At 42.2% G+C, this 17,703-nt stretch overlaps 1 protein-coding gene across 3 annotated transcripts in view; it reads right to left on the minus strand.

Annotated features, from left to right (window-relative positions):
* FNIP2 (folliculin interacting protein 2) overlaps positions 1-8,839 on the minus strand; it is a 50,702-nt gene extending 41,863 nt beyond the window's left edge. For all 3 annotated transcript variants that reach the window (XM_066317648.1, XM_066317647.1, XM_066317649.1), the window contains exon 1: positions 8,719-8,839. In XM_066317648.1, the coding sequence (XP_066173745.1) occupies positions 8,719-8,813 (95 nt within the window). In that variant the 5' untranslated portion in view covers positions 8,814-8,839. The remainder of the gene's footprint in view (positions 1-8,718) is intronic.
* Positions 8,840-17,703: the final 8,864 nt, after the last annotated feature.

Consider the following 17,703-nt stretch of genomic DNA (forward strand, 5'->3'; position numbering starts at 1 on the left):
TGAAGATTTTATAAGGTCATTTTGCGGGAATGTGAAAGGAAAGGCAAGCAAATGTGACAGAAACAAGCACTCAACTGTTCAGCAGTAGTTGGACCAGCTCATGTGCCCCCAAAGAAAAACAGAAGATAAAACAAAAAATTGTCTGAATGTAAACTAATTTCTGTGAATTGCAGATTTCAAAAAGTTCCAATAACTGTCTTTTCCAGATCACAGAGGGTTTTAACGTTACAAAATTATATTACATTCTGTAAAATTATCTACATTCAGTGAAATAATAATAATAATAATTTAAGAATAACTTGCTCAGAACTATGCATTCAACAGTTTGTCCGGTCTTCTCTCTGGGGTTTCCTTAAAAAACTTCATCTAATGTACTCTGCTCAGATTTTCTGTACTCCTGGAGCTGTGCATTAACAAATCCAACTCGAAGCATTGGGCAATTGCAGGTGTTGGATAACATCCAGATTCAGAATTCAGTACAAATACTCTACACAGAAATTCAGAGGACTGAGTTCATTCAAGCCTCTGGCTTTCATAAAAGTCAGTAAACTCAGAGAAAACAAAAGCTGAGTTGTTATTGCAAGGAACTTCCTGATTCCATTATAAAAAATTAAGTACTACTGTGTTCAGATTTCTAATTTGAAAGTGCTAATACCAAATTCAGACTGCTAGCATCTCTATTAGAAAAATAAACAAATACTGTCAATTGTTTACTTAATACATCTGATTTCATTAGCACATCTAGAATTTCACCGAGCACCTTGGAGAAGAAAAGTTGAGCTGTACTGCACTGAAGTGAGAGCATCCTGCAGAGAAAGCTCCATACTGATTCAGTAATTACATCACACACAGCTCAAGTTTCACTTCAGCACAGTTCATGGAAGCAGAATCATGACTCAGTTTTAACAGTAGCCAGTGTGATGTAAAGCCCTCCTGACGATTTATCAGTACAATTCTAAGAATCTCACCAATATCCAGAAGTGTGCTGACTGACTAAAGACATTTTAGCTGCTTGTCAGGTAAATGCAACTGCACTCACCCTAGTCAATGTGGGGAAGACACAAGCACTCACTGTTGCCAGAACTCCTAAGCTCATCCTCTCAGTGCTTCAGAACACTTTGCCTTGTAGCCTGCACTGGAGCATGTCTTGTGACCTCAGCCTTGGACATTAAAACATTACATTACTAACGTATTCAAGTGACAAACCCAGACAAACAGGGCAACCGGAGTGATTGAGAAAGGCACTGTTAACGTGGGGAGAGAGCAGAACAGAGAAGAATGTGAGCATGAAGATTAAGAAGCAGCATAGGCAGAGCACACACAGAGGAGCTGATTCATGACAGGCAAAGGTGAACTACCGTGTCCATGCCTGTTAGTCAGATCAGCAGTAATCTGACACTATCACAGGAAGCAAACGGAAAAAGTGCAGACAGATATTTGCTGTCTTCACATGAGTATCCCATTCAAAGTCCTCCTTTCCCTGCTCATTCTCTCTAGCAAGCCTGTTAACCACCACCATACAGAGCTGCATTCCTCATCTTTTGCCTAAGAAGTGTACCCATGGAAACCTTCACACAGCAAATACTGGTAATTAGGACAGCCTAAGAACATTCTTCTCATAACGCTTCATCTAAGCTGCACACACGACAACAGTGTGCTCCTAATCAAGGGTGCACTTAGAAGTAACTCTTGACAAATATAAAACAAAACACATGACTCCAAATCTGAATTTACTCATCAGAAACTATCCATGAACATCACTAAGGTGCAAAGTACATGACTCTTAGTGTCAGAAAGAATTCTTTAAGGAACAGGTACATCACAAAGGTCTGAGGCACATAGACTGAGCATTAATCCGAAGAATTTTCTTTGCAAAGGAAGTCCTCAGCAACTTCAATAATACTGAAATGTCAGAACAAGGAATTAATTATATGAGAAAAATTACTCCATTTTCTGCCCCACCCCCGACCCCCAGCTACTTTGTCACTGTGACTGTCGCAGGGCATTTGGTCTGCTGTTACTCATTGTTCAAACCAAAGTAACAGCTGAAGGCCACTACCAGCATTGGAAACACCTACATCCCACAACGTCAAAGTGGGATGACATGATGACTAATGACTAAAATATTTCTGTCAAAACTCTTCCACCTTCCTTCCCCCTAAATTTAATAAAGCTATTTTGTAACTTTAACTTAGTTTACATAAGAAAAGTTACAAAGTTTATGTAAGTTTACATGAAGCCAGCCTCTACTGGCAACAAAGCTCTGCATCAGCTTTTAATATGTTTCTCCACAAATCCAACTTTTATGAATGCTTGTCCACATTTTTCAGCCCCAAGCAGCTTTATTTTCTCATCCACATCACACCATTTATGTCAACAGGTACTCCCTTACAGCATTAACATGGCCATGTTAAATTGCAGTGTTTCCTGCATTAAGTTGTGCCATTAAAAAGGAAAGATACCTCCAAGGCTTTCTGCTGCTACTATTCCTCAAATCACTTTCCATATCACTTTTGACTACAGTACGTGGCACAGTACTCATCCATTTTTGGACATGTCAACAGCAAAAGTGCCCTAAGAATAAGGAATCAAGAACCTACTATCCAACTGCACACCGATTTAAGAATCAAAGCATGGAACTCCATGCATAAATTATCTGTAAATCAGAAATAAGATAGGCTACAGGCAAAACCCATTTGACTGTCAGGCAATAATGCACCTTTTCATGTAATTAAGTAACCAAGGTATATCCATCCCTCTCAGAATGTCAGTAGCTTGTGCATTTCCACACATTTTTTTTGTTATTTGTGGCAAAGAAAAAAACCAAAACAAAAACCAGGGTGTCTTCTTTCAACTTTAAGAGAGATGGAACTAGACTCAGAGCAAAGCTAGGGGAAACCAAGGGGTTGTTCAGTCACAATAGTGTTTACTTGGAGGGGAGATCCAAAAAACTAAAGAAGAAGAATGGACTTAGTTCCTGCAAAGTTCAAAACCAGAGGACTTAGGGCTTGTTTACCATCAAAAAAGCCCCAGGCTGGAAGTGTGGTTTCCATGTCAAAAGACCATACTTTGAATTACTTCCTCTCTAGGCTGTATTTTTGAGTGAGCCTGTAATAAATCTCTTTCTGAAGAACTTATTCTTTAGCTCACTTTACTGATGAAAGAAAGACTAACGCCAGTGCAAAGGTGTAATACTGCAGCCTAAGGCTCATCCCCAGCTGTCTATGAAATGGTGTATGGTTTAGATCTGCTCTTTAACCTTTCCTGGATTGCCTTTTTACAGCATATAAAACAGGAGTTTTCTTTCAAATATTTTTCAAAGGGTTTACAGCCAGATGTTTATGGATATTTCCATGTATGAGGACGTATATATGTGCTCAGTAGGGCTATTGCTGTGTGGATCTCTACAAAACTGCAAGAAGATCAAGATAAAACCTAGTTAGGTCACAAGAACATTCCAAGGAGTGTTTCATTTGAACAAACTGACATACAAGCAGACTCCAAGCTCATCACTGCTTTCTTTCCTTTTTCAGAAGGTGGAACATTGCCAGGCTGGTAATAAATGCTGTGAAATAATGCTTAGCAAGTAGGATCTCACCAAGCATTTCAGCACTATGACCAACGGAATCACTAGTACCAGCTGCCAAACAAATGATCTCATATACCAAAGCTAACAAACTGTTACCAGATAGATATCCTGCAGCAACAACATGACATCCGTTCCATTACAGACACCAGAAGGAGAAGCTGATACTTAAAGCTGAAGAAATAGACTGTATGCAAGTTTCAGACACAGCTGAAATAATACAACCTTAAAGAAAAAAAACCCACCCCATATAAAATGAAGTTATTCCCTACTTTACAACAGTTCTTCTCTACACATACCAATATCAAAGAAACTTAATCACAGGTTGCAATACAGAAATTACATATTCAGTAGTGAAAGCAGTCTTACAAAAACTCCAAGACATTTATTTTCATTAAAGATAAACTGAATCAAACAATCAGAGACTGAAATGAAGGTGAAGTCTGAACCTGCAGCTTAAGGATAACCTCAGACTTTATGTTGAAAAGTCTAGAAAAGCAGTGATGTAAAATTTCTTCTAAATCTCAGTGATGGAAAATCTCTTCTTCAGGTAAACACAAAGAAAAACTGCTACCAATTATAAGTAAAATCAAATTACCTGCAACCCATCCAATTTCCTTAAGGTATTGAGGGGTGGCCTTACTCAAATACGTTTAGCACTTGAGACATTCTAGTCTTGAGACATGTGCTTATATACTCTATGTAATCTCTAAAAGTTAATGGACTATTTGATAGCTAAGGAAGTGGTTGAATGGCCACATACAGAGAGCAGTGGTCAATGGCTCAGAGTCCTGATGGACACCAGTGACAAGTGGTGTTCCTTGGGGGATATCAATGATGGAATTGCATGCACCCTCAGCAAATCTGCAGAGGACACCAAGCTGTGCTTGTCTGCACACCTGAAGAATGGGATGCCAGCCCAAAAGACCTGGACAAGATCAAGAAGGTTCCCATGGGAATCTCACGAGGTTTAACAAGACCAAGTGCGAGGTGTGCTGCACCTGGGTGAAAGCAACCTGTGGTATCAGCACAGGCTGGAGATGAACACATTCAGAGCAGCCCTGCCCAGAAGGACTTGGGAACGTTGGTGGGTGAAAGGCTGAACATGAGCCAAGCAATGTGCACTTGCAGCCCAGGAAGCCAAACATCAAACACAGCATAGCCACAGGGTTCTGCCCTCCTGAGACCCCACCTGCAGTGAGGGAGGTCATGCACCTCTGGGGTCCCCAGCACTGGAAGGACATTAACCTGTTAGAGCAAGCCCAGAGGAGAGACACATGCTTAGAGGGATGGAGCATCTCTCCTATGAGGAAAGGCTGAGAGAATTGAGGCTGCTCAGCCTGGAAAAGAGAAGGATTTGGGATGACCTAATTGCTGCTTTCCAGTACCTGAAGGGAGCCTATAAAAAATATGGAGAGAGACTATTTCAAAATGCATTTAGTGACAGGACAAGGAGGAATGGCTTCAAACAAGAAGAATAGGTTTACATTAGATATTAGGAAAAATTCTTTACTGTGAGTGTGGTGAGACATTGGAAGAGTTTGCCCAGAAAAGCAGTGGATGCCCCCTTCCTGTAAATGTTGAAGGCCAGGTTGGATGGGGCTCTCATCAGCTTGGTCTAATGGAAGATGTCCTTGTCTAAGGCAGCGGTGGTTGGAACTAGAGGATCTCTAAGGAAGAGGATCTTCCAACACGAGTAGATCTATGATTCCGCTGAGTACATGACCCTGGTAGCACCCCAAAAATTTGTACAAACTATGCTAAACCAATCTTGTAAGGAAGTGACATTTCATAAGGAAATAAGTTTTAGGGGAATTTATCCATATAAATACACACTGCTTGCACACGAAGTAATTTGGGTTTTCCTAGAGCCTCAGAGGCTGAGAAGAAATATATTCAATTACAGCCACTCAAGTGCCTCCAGTGTTGAAAAGGGTGTGTGTACACACACATCTTTACATATGTATTACACACACAGATATTTTCAGTTAAGGGAAGCAAGAAGCAGCAGTAAAAAAAGAAGATAAGCTCCAAGTCTGTATACAAAACTGCTTTAAACAAATGTAGTATCTCACTAATACATGTCTGTTCTCCAGTTTGTTTATAACTTCTCTTTTTGTGAAAAAAAGAATTAAGCTATACTCTAATTCTAGCTACTACCCTTCTACCACGTCATACTTCCATTATCTTGAAGGAAGACCTGGGCCAGTAGAAAGTCCTACTATCCCAATAGCTCTGTATTAACATCTACACCTCATGTTTACACTCTCCTTACCCAGCAGGTAAGGGTTGTGCTCATGTGAACATGCAGTGCAGCCCAGACTAGCTCCACAGAGTGTATTTATTAATCGGTGCTAAAGACCTGACACCCACACTATACGTGTTCTGGAGTTTTGCCTTTGACCAGCTGTAGTATGGTCCCAGAGACTGAATACCCATTAGTGGCTGGAACACACTTTTTAATTTCATTCATTCCAACAGGAATCCAGTTCATGTACTGAAGCCACTTGGCTTTGTGAGCCAAAGTGCAGTTAGTGGAGACAATTTAGAGGTTTTCTTTAAAGGAACACTCCTGAGCCAAATTAATATGCTAATAACTCATGCACCCAGGAAATCATTTCCTATAGCTCCACATTCAACTACAGGCACCATGTCTCTTGCTCTTTGAGGCTGTGCCAGCTCATCCTGGTAAGCAGCATGGACCTTGAAGCTTGAGGTTTCCTTCAGAGCCCAGAAGATGAAGCAGTATGAAGCTCTGGCCAAGATTACTTCCCATTAAAGGAGAGTGCACAACAGAATGAGCACATGCAGTACTTGTTACAGGCAAACTGCAAGCCTGGTTGATCCCCCTCTGTAACAGAACTTTTCCTGGTGTTCCTGGGAAAACTAGAAAACACAAAGCTTCCCAACAACGTAAAAAGTTGAAAAAAGTTGTCAAATTACATTAATTTGAGAGAGCACGATCTACTAGACAGATTTTTGGTGACTCCTCTGTTGTTCAGGGTAAGGAGGGTGTGGGAATATATTTAAGCGTTCATAACAATTGAAAGTCCAAGGATACAGACAGTTATTGGTCTCACAGGACTCCTTAACAGAGCTAAACACTGCAAGACATGTTGAATGTAGAGGGACCTCACTAACCAAAACCTGGAAGGAATAAAGCTAATTAAAAATCCCTAAAAAGACAGTCATGTCATTAGAAAATGATTCTGCCATTTTGCCTCCAACACTGACCAGCGGTATATGCTTAATACAGAAGCTACCAAAGGATTCTATCTCCTACTTCACTTAGATCAAATCACATCTCCCCACTCAAACAGAGATTACTGTTGAACAGAAAGTCTATTAAAAGCATTGCAGCAAAGCTTCTATAACCCTGTAAGTATGCTCTTGCAGATCCATGAACAGATCACTGGAAAGAAAGAAAATGCACTACAGCATACTTAAAAGTCATAAGGAAGAAGCTTAATATTAACAAGCAAAAATACTCCCTCCATTCACATGCAAAATACTTCAAATAATTTTATGAACGTTAGGTGTGTCAAAAAAAGTCAGACAGAAAGGGAATGAAGAAAAATACAAGATAAAAAGAGTAAAGGGTGCCTATAGCAGTATTTTCACTACATTAGCTTTTATGTGAAGTGTCACATCATTTAAACGTTACTCAAACTGAAAACCAAGTGTGGAATATCTTACTGAAAAAAACAGGAATAAGGAAAAAGTACAACCCCTAACTTCACTAATACTCCACATAGAATAATCTACTGATTTTAAGGGGAAACACACTGTGCAAGGAATCTGCCTTCGTGGAGATACCTGATAATCCAATAACAATCCAATAATCCAGAATTAACAGCACTGGTCTCTGACACAGAATACTTTTAAGTACAATGAAAAATAATAGAGTCAATCTGGAACTGTCAGTTTCAATGTAGAAAACTGTTTTCTTCCATATTAAAGGAGATGTTTAACTCATAAGGTGAATAAGTGCTAAAAGAAGTAAGTAGCTGTTACACAAAAGTAACCAACACTTAGGAGTACAGTGTATACACTCCGCAGCTTCACAAAATTTACCAGATTTGCTCTCGAATACAAATACAGCTCCAATGCTGTGTCAAATATCTTTCAAAGGAATCAGCTTGTAACCCAAATATATTGTAATTTTCATCTTACACCATTGTTTTCCATGATCTTTCAACTTTAGCCACACAAATGGCCATGTCCCGCAAAGACCATCTTTGAATTATAATCGTTCCACGACTGTGATGTTTCATACTCGGCACTATGGCTTTTTGTGGACCAGAATACTGCCCACTGCTCTTCCTCACCATACTTAGTAGTTTCAGCGGTGAAAGCCCAGATTCCAATTCAACCCTGTGTACCATCCGATCACAAGACCAGTCAACTCATGCCGCACAGAAAAACAGGCACAGAGGTTACCGGGCATGCATGTGATTGTCACTGCGCTCACCGGCCCGCTCGGTCTTGTGAGCAGCACAGATGTCACACGCACAAAGCTCCAAAGCGCCAGCCTGAGCAAAATGCTGTCCCCGAAGGTTCAGAAAACACCAATAGTTCAATATTACACAGAGAATTAGCAGCATATAAAGGCAATACACATAAACCCTGAAGCAGCGATAGCTAGTTAACCTCACCTTTCAGTATGCGCGGTATCAAAAGCAGGGGGCAGTGAAACGTGCCTAATGCTTAGCGGGTCACCAGACTGCGCACGTGTATTTAGGTCACAACAATTCTTAATTGTTAATTAAATACGTTTCCTAATTTTCCTGCGCTGATGAGACCCGGGCACGAGTTATCACATCGACCACACACAGACGCCAGACAGGGGGCCCGGCGCCTCTCCCCCATCGCCGCCGAGGGGCGAGCGCCCCGCGCTCCCGGGCGTGCCACGGCCAACTCGCGCAGAAAATGGCTGAGAGCTCCAACGAGAGGGAAAGGCGGGAGAGGAGCCACCCCGGCGCGGCCGTGCCTGCCGCCGCACCCCCTTTCCCCCGGAAACTCAGCGCGGGGGACCCCCGGGGGCCGCGGCACACCTGCGCCCCGCGCCGGCCTCTCCGCCCCCCGCCCCGCGGCCACAGCCCCCGGGGCCCGCGGCCATAGCCCCGGCTCACCTGAAGGCGGGCCCCTCCCCCGGAGCCCGGCCGTGGGGGGCCGCCGCGCCGCCGCCCCTTTTGTTGAAGAGCTTCTGGAGCAGGGTGGGGGCCATGCCGCCGCCCCGCCCGGCGGCGGCCCCGCCGCGCTCCTCGCAGCGGTTCAACGGGCGGCGAGCGGCGGCGGCCGCGGCAGCATCCCCGGAGCCGCTGCGGAGCCGCCCAGCATTCCGCGGAGGCGAGGAGAGGCGAAAGGAGGCGCCGGCCCGCTCAGCCGCGCCGCTCCCGGCGGCCACCCGCCACCCGACCGAGGGCCCGAGCGCTCCCGGCCGGCGGTGCCGACACCGGCCGCGCACCGGGCACAGCGAGGCAGCGCTCCGCGCGCCGCCGGCCGACGGAGATGGGGACGGGGCCGCGCTGGCGCCGCGCCCCTCGGGCGGTCCCCATTGGCTGCGCGGCGCCCACGCCCCGCCCCCAGCACGTGGTAGGGCGCGGAGGCGGCCTTAAAGGGACAGGGCCCGCCCGGGCCGCGTGTGGCGAGTGGCCGTCTCCCGTGAGTGGCGTGCGCGGATAGATCGGCCCGGAGAATCCGTATGAAGGGGCTGGAAGGGGCCTTAAAGGTCATCTAGTCACAAACTGCACTCCTATGGGCAGGGACATCTCCCACTAGACCAGATTTCTTAAGCTCTTGTCCAGCCTGGTTTTGAATACCTCCCTGAACAACCTGTTCCAGCTCCTCACCACCCTCACAGTTAAGGATTTCCTTCTAATAGCTAACCTAAAGTTCCCCTGTTTCAGTTTGAACCCATTATTTCTTGTCCTGTCACTACAGTTCCTGACAAAGAGTCCCTCTCCAGCTTCCATATAGACCCCTATAGATAGAGGAAGGTTGCCATGAGGTCTCCACACAAACTTCTCCAGGCTCAATAGCCACAACTCTCTCAGCCCCTCTCCGTATGGGAGGTGCTCCAGTCCTCTTAACCTTGTGGTGCTCCTCTGCACTTGTTCCAATGGTGCCGACTCCTTATGTTCAGGATAACCAAACTGCAATCTGTTCGCCAGGTGCGGCCTCACCAGAGCAGAGCAGAGCAGAGGGGGAAAATCACCTCCCTCGACCTGCTGGCCACCCTGCCATTGACATAGCCCAAGATTTGGTTGGCTTTCTCAGCTGCAAGCACACATTGACAGAACGTTGAGTTTTTAATCCACAAATAGATAATGTGTATTTTACAATACATTTCTCTACAGATGAAACAGTATTTGCATACGCATGTGTGCCCTGTGTGCAAACACACCTAAATCATGTTTGTGATTTACAACACTATATTTGTGCCATGAAGCAAGAACAAACAAAGCACTGCTTGCATCAGAAGTGGCTGTTTCCCTCGCTTGGGTTGACAGCAGAATGTGGTGTCCAAGTGCCCTCCAATCCTTCTTGCACCAGCCAAACCCACAGATTGACAAAAAATCCATTGGGTTTCAGGAAGTTCACATCCCTTGTTTTGCTCCATGCACCAGTTTGTCATTGGTCCAGGAAAATTTTCATGTGATTTTCTCCCTAGCCAGGACTAGAATATCTGTAATGGAGAGTTCCCTGGCAGCTGATTGTAGAGGTATTGCAATTCCCTCAGAGAATCTGAACTTCTACTTTAGTGTTTGACCAGGCAAGATTTTTGCAGGAAGGTAGGTCTGCTGGATCTATTTTCACACAGATCTATTCTATTCACAAGTAATTAGATGAGGCTACAGTACTTAGGTATCATTTGGAGTTTTATGTTTGTTTAATTTGAGGAAAAGTATTGTTAATGTGGTTCTGCCCAGCAGCAGGATGACACCTCAATGCACCTACCAAAATAATATGACTTCAAATGCTCCTTTTCAACCAGCTAAATCACTATGGTGGAACAAAAATCAAACAAATCCCCCCCAAAACCCCAAGAGAAGCAGAATCACGATAACTTCCTGCTCTTTTTAGGAAACTGGAAGATGAGACATAGAGAATAGTGGTTATTATAATAGTTGTAAGGAATCATTACAATAGTTGTCTGCAAACTCAGCATCCAGTAGTGGTAGAAGAGGTGGTGAACATATTTTGTAGTCAGCCTTTCATTGTCTGGAGAAGCTGATTTCTCTTTAAAATAAGAGGTGACTGCCTACTGGCCTGATAATCTGATCAGCTGCACCCTTGACAACACCAGACTGAATCTTGTAATGCTCAGTGGAGGTCCATTCCCAGAAGGGCTTTAACCACTTCCTCTGTGAGACTGAATACCCAATATAAATCTTTCAGCCCAGATGTTGTTACTGCCCCCCCAGTCATTAGAATCAATTCACTCGAACAAAGCCGAAGGACAGAAGAGAGAGGGTACAATGATGACAGCACACAGAAAGGTGAATAACAGGGTGTCGCTGGACAAGATAAATGACATCATAGTTGACACAGTAATCAACACAAATGAGAATTTAGGCATCCAGCTCCAGAAATAATCACTGGACTGCATTTCTCAAGGAACAGTCCAGAGAAACTTAAAAGTTGCAAACACCATGGCTGCCCCTCTAAGGTCCATCAGTGTTAGCAAGGAGTGCTGACCTGTGGGGACAGAAACAGAGGTTAACAACCAGTTGTCTCCCAGTGTCCACACCACAAACATTTTACATTTTACACAAACATTTTACCAGTCCATTTATTTTGGACTGGTTGCAGTCTGCTCCTGTTAGCAGAATGTATGTCAGTGGTTGAAGAACACTGAATGTGTTTCTAAAAAATATGTGGTTTAGTTTCTTCTGAAAATGATCCACTTTGTATGCCTGGATGCCACTCCAAACTATGAAGCAACACAAAGTCAGTGAAGACAATTTGGATACTCTCTTCACAAATAGCAATGTGAATGCACCCTTCATGTTGCCTAATGCTCAGTGCAAGATTAGTTCTCAGTGTGTTCTGTTAATGTGTGTTACCATCACTACTGAAATTGATAACAACATATTAATAAGACACTAGTGTTCTGAAGGCTATTTCTGAAAAAAAAAAAAACCACCACAAACAAACAAACAAAAACAAAATAAAAAAAAAAAAACCAAAAACCCCCAAAAGACCAACCAACCAAAGCACACACACACAAAAAACCCCCACCCAAACAACAACAACAACAAGAACCCCCAAAAACCCAGCAGAAGCAGCAAAGGACTCCAAAATGATTTTCACAGTCAGAAAGCCCTGTCACACTCCAGAGTTGGGCTATAAAGAGCACCTGACAAAGCCAATGCAGTGATTTTTCACTAACCCAAGGTGCAAAATAGGAGCAGATGTAAGGAAAAAAAAGCCATACCAGCTGTCAAGCAAAGATCATTTAGAGCAAGATAGTGCATCTACAGTCCTCACTCTTCTAGGATATACAGGACATAAAAATGGCATTTAAAATCAAAAAAACTGATATTCTGCCAGAGGGTCAGACTCTTTATGTGCTCTCTGCACAATTTAGTTGTTTAAACTTCAGTCAGAAAAAGAGCCAGATTCTCAATGCAGAAATAGATGGGACTTTGTTAGGAAACTGACAATATATAAAAAGGATCATTCGAATCCTGGCATAGCTGAATGCTTGAAAAAGCATATCAGTGTTTCATAGCACATAAATCTCTCTAAAGATTCTCTCCTGAAAATGTAGCCAGGTTTAATAGCCAGGACAGGTAGGGTTAAAAGCCAAATCTCCTAAGTCACACTTTGCCTCCCCATCACTTATACCTGGACAAACTGTTGAGTTCCTTTATGGATGCTTTCATTCCACTCTGCTCAGTCCTGAATGCATAAATTCAATATGCTCCCAAACCTCTGTTGTCAGAATTAGGATTTGGAGGTATTGCAAAGAGAAGCCAGAGGCCAGAATAGGTAAACTCTGAAGATTTAACAAAAAGTTTGGTAATCCAAGATGTTTGTTAATAATTTGCTGCTTAGTGTGGTAATTCATGCTGTTCAGGTTACATGAACACAGGTAAGTCTTGCTACACTTTGCAATGTATCAGCTACATTTTTGATTCTGTAAAATAAATAAAATCTAGTTTTTAATGCAAATTCAAGCATGCCAAGTAAAATGTGATATTAAGAAATACTCAAAATTATTCTCTCTGCATATTGTTATTTTTACTATTTAGCATATTAAATCTAAATTACTCTCCACAGAGGATTTAAAAGCCTATTGTAAAATGTATTTCACTTCACAAGCAGAGATAGAAACTGACAGTAAAGGAAAGCTTGGTATCGCAGCCCCCTGCAAACCAGCTTACTCATACTTCATTGAAACATTACATAACTTGAGCTGTTGCTGCAGCAACTTTCCCCAACTTCTGAACAGAGCCACAAAGGGGTTGCCATAACAGATAAACGTACAGATAAGCATTTTCAGTGTCTTTTACATGGAACACACATTCAGTTAAAAACCAGTTTGAAGGGAAATATTAATTTGTTTCAAAATTTCTGGGAAATATTGATGTATGTTATGAAACATTTAATTTTCAATAGTCTTTCGTGTTGAAAGCAAAGAGAATGGCCAGATGAGGAATGTCTTCTTTTAATCACCAAAGTATAAATATCAAGTAATATGGAGAGAACTGAATTGTGTGAAGGTGATAGGTGCAGTCCTCTGAAATCACTACTGTACGTAAGTATCTTGTCAAATTTCCTAAAGCAAGGGTACACTACTTTTTTCTCCAGAAGAGCCTGAAAATGTACACACCTGTGAATGTTTAAACACTTGTTTAGAACCTGGTTTGGTTCCTCTTCTCAACAAAGCTCTTAGCATTGGTAAATTGTAAGTCTCCTGTCCAGGACTCCATCCAAAGTCTAGCTGGAAATCCTCATGTCCTGGATTTTCAATAGTGAAATCTGCCATGGGCCTGCCTATTTGCTGGCTGCACTCTTTGAGTCCATGCAGATGTAGTTTACCTTGGACTCCATCCTACACACACATTAGGTGCAGACCAAAAACATTTTCTACATAAGAAAGACTGCAGTCATCATAATTGATATTTCAGTTGGTAACTTTTGGTGGTAACTGTGATAAACACGCATCTACATGAAACAGCAATAATATCTGGACATACATTTGTATCAAAATGGAGGGCAGGAATTTAGCAACAAAACTGATACTCTACAATGCTGCAGCAGTGACCACCTGCTAGCTGACACTTTGGGCCTCTTCTTACAAGCCATCTTCTACTGTTATCAAGAAGTTACAACCACTCTCTTTCATGCCACATCCTGAGGTCCTAAGCACTACTCTGAATAGTGGCATCAAAAACATGTTTTAAGCAGACCTAAAATACATAATAAAAAAGTCTGCTTATTCTTGCTTGGTTCTTAACCATTTCTTCAGGAATCTGCATATCTGAAAGTTAGTGACAAGTAAATGCATGACTTTATTTTCAGTTTCTGTCATGTCAGCTCTGTGTGGAAAATTTTCTTTTTAAAACATCCTCAGACAAGAACATTTGGTTCTTTCATTGTTTAACATTGCATTTCAACTCATCTTAGAGGAATCTGAGTTACAGAGTTAGTAACAGCTCAGTATGAGTTTAATCTGGGCCCTCTTTATTCAATATTATGCAGAAAAAGGCTTGGTGCAGGTGGGTAACAATAAACCTGATGGTGAAAAGCCAGATTTATTTTTCCTGTCTCATGTGTCTCTCATGAAGGTGACATGCTTGATGTGCCAGGTCACATGGGAATAGCACATGATGCACCCTGTGTGTCACACGGCACGGGGATGGCTGAGTGGCTGCTCTATTTTACAGCCAGCAGTGAAAGCATCCTTTCCAAGAATGTTTGCATGTTGGGAGCTTCTTGATAGCTGTTCTGAAAAGCTGATGAGGTATGTGCTTCAATTGCTTGTCAGATGGATCCCATCAGTACTCCACCATATTCTGAAGCTGCAGCTCCATCCAATGAAAACCTCACATATGATTACTCCTGTACAAAGCAAAATGGCTTTTAATATCCTTAGACAAGGCAGTCCTGCACTGAGCCAAAGAATTCACTTTCCAGTGGAATTAGTATATTTAAGCCTCTGTTTTCTTTACAGTGTCAAATACAGTTTTAAAGGTGAAAAAAGGCAAGAAAAACAAAAAGAAAAAAAATCCTAGTCTCTGTGTATACATATTTATCCATCTTAACAGAATCTGCAACAACTATAAATAATCTTTATTTCACAGTTTATTCTTTTGTGAATGCAAATTGACAGGCTAGAATAATTATGAAATAAATTTGCTTATTGCGTATTCCATCAGAGTACTAATTTTAGAATTACATATGCATTTCTATGCACTTATCAATGATTGCTAGCTTATTTAGTCAGAAAAGGAAAAAGAGGTAAAACCAAAGATTTTATAACGGGATGATCTGTGGGTTTAATTAGGCTGCAGGGTCATACTCCAGCAAGTATGATGTACTTAGTGGAAGGGACATCTGTACTTGAAGCCATTTGCTTCAAGATTTTGGCACTCACAACAAGTTTATCTGTTGATAATACTCAAACTATTTTACTGGATAGCCAAACCTGTATATATGGGAAAATAAATAGGTGAATTAAAAAATTAACAGACAATTCAGTTACAGTGAGTATTTTCAATGTACTGCTTTACAGGCATTTACTACATAAACTGCTGGAAATGTCAAAAGATAGGAGGTATTTTGGTGATAGGAAATATTTTAAAATTACAAGATCACAAAGGATTAGAGGAACACAGGGATGATTTCGCTGCTTGAAAACAGATTTTAGAGGACTTTATAATGGAAGTCTGACCTTTTAAGAGTTTATTTGCATATAAATTCAGTGTGTAATTTAATACATGAATTTGAACATGAAATTGCTCAGTATATTCTTGACAGAAGTCACATTAGGCTTGTTTTTTACAATCTGTCAATTACTTTAATAAATTAATATGAAACTAATTATGCTACTGCACTACTTGGGAGATATTAATTAAGCTCACATATATTCCAGAATCTGCTGCTGACATTGAGAAAGTCACTTGATTTCTCTCTTGTTCAGCTCATATCTCCAAATTATCATGGAGATGCCTCTTTCTTTATACCTCTAAAGGACCTTGCACATAAGGACTTCCAAGCAACAAGTGTAAAAAGAATTACTCATCTAGAATCTAGACTATTCCAACTTCACCAGTAAAAAAATCTGCAGGGACTGAATAGGTCTACTACTGGAAGAATGAATCACTACTTCTTCCTGAGAGGAAGCTGCCAACAGCTCTTGCGGGGGACACACACCAACAACACACACTTTACTCTGATGCCTGCTACAGAAATCTCTTCCAGACTCTACTCACTTGGCTAGCAAGTGACTCACTGAGATCATAGAATATTTTAGGTTGGGAGGGACTTTTAAAGGCCTTTGAGTCCAACCCCCGTGCAATGAGCAGGGACATCTTCAATTAGACTAGGTAGTGCAGACCCCTGCCCATCCTGGCCTCAAATGTTTCCAGGGATGATGCATCTGCCACCTCTTTGGGCAACCTGTTCCAGTGTTTCACCACCCCCATTGTATCATTTTTTCTTTTGTCTAATCTAAATTGACCCTTTCTTGGTTTAAAACTCTTGCCATATCACAACAGGCCCTACTAAAAAGTTTGTCTCCATCTTTCTTACAGGCCCCCGGAAGCACTGAAAGGCTGCATCAAGTTCTCCCCCAGAGCCTACTCTTCTCCAGGCTGAACAATCACACCTCTCTCACCCTTTCCACAGAGAAGAGGTCGTGCAGTAGTTATCCCTTCATCCCATACATGATCTTAGTGTCCTTCCTCTGGACTTGTTCTAACAGGTTGTCATCCTTCCTGAGCTGGGGACCCCCAGAGGTGGATCCAGCAGGGGTCTCACGAGGGCAGAGTAGAAGGGTAGAATAGTTTCCCTCGCTCTCCTGGCCACACTGCTTTTAATGTAGTGCAGGATATGGTTGGCTTACTGGGCAGCAAGTGCCCATTGTTGGTGTGAGACTGCTTCTCCTATACCACTGCACCTCAGCCAAGTGTGATGATAAAAATATCTCAGCCAGTGACCGTGGCCAAATGCCTCGTGAATTACAGATGACTCAAAGCTTTGGTGGCCTCTGACATCGTGGAGCATGCGAAATCCCTGACACAGCTGCATGACCTGGCTCAGAGAGAGAAATGCTTTAGTGTGGTTCCACTGATTTCTCACGTAAGTGTTCCCAGATGGGAGCAGATGGCTTTTCCTTCTGTTAAGGGTTCCCAGATGCAATGTGTAACAGTGCTCTGTGCCAATCACCTCTCCTACCCAACATCTGTGCAGATGTGTGGGAATGATTACAATGCAGTATACGGACTGCAGTTATTAATATCAATGCTACTTTATATTTTCTTTCAATCTGGGAATTACAACTGCCCTTTGACATATCCAATGTTGACAACATACTGAGAGAGAGATGGAAACCAGCTTGTTGAAGCTCAAGTCCAAACATATAGACATGAATTACAGGGGAAAGCCTCTGGAGAACAAAATGAATCAAAGAATGAATGTAGAAGTTTCTGGGATGGATTAGAGGAGTCCAAGATATACAGAGGCTCATTTTGATCAGCAGCCTCCCCAGAAGGACTATAAGTTTGCAGGAGTCAGACCCCGGCACTTTCCTGCCCCTTCTATCTCTGCCACAAGTACTTTGCCTCCATGATGCCATTCAGTACAGGATGTGGCCATGTTGAACCATTCACCTGCTTGGGAATCTACACCTTGATTCTACACTCCAGCTAAGTGTGTTGATAGTACTTGTGTCCGTTGGTCAATACAAATGTCCAGAAGAATTTGCCTTGGAGCAATTATCGTGATATTCATCCTTTGGGGTGAACCATATTTTGCTTTCAAAAACAAAAACATGGTTTTGTTTTCAAAAACAAAAACATGGTTTTGTTTTCAAAAACAGCCTTAGGAAGGCTGGAGTGATTGTACATTTCTAAACCTTTGTGGGATAACAGTCACTTTTGACA

The sequence above is a fragment of the Sylvia atricapilla genome, chromosome 4 (assembly GCF_009819655.1).
Source record: "Sylvia atricapilla isolate bSylAtr1 chromosome 4, bSylAtr1.pri, whole genome shotgun sequence".
Classification (NCBI taxonomy): domain Eukaryota; kingdom Metazoa; phylum Chordata; class Aves; order Passeriformes; family Sylviidae; genus Sylvia; species Sylvia atricapilla.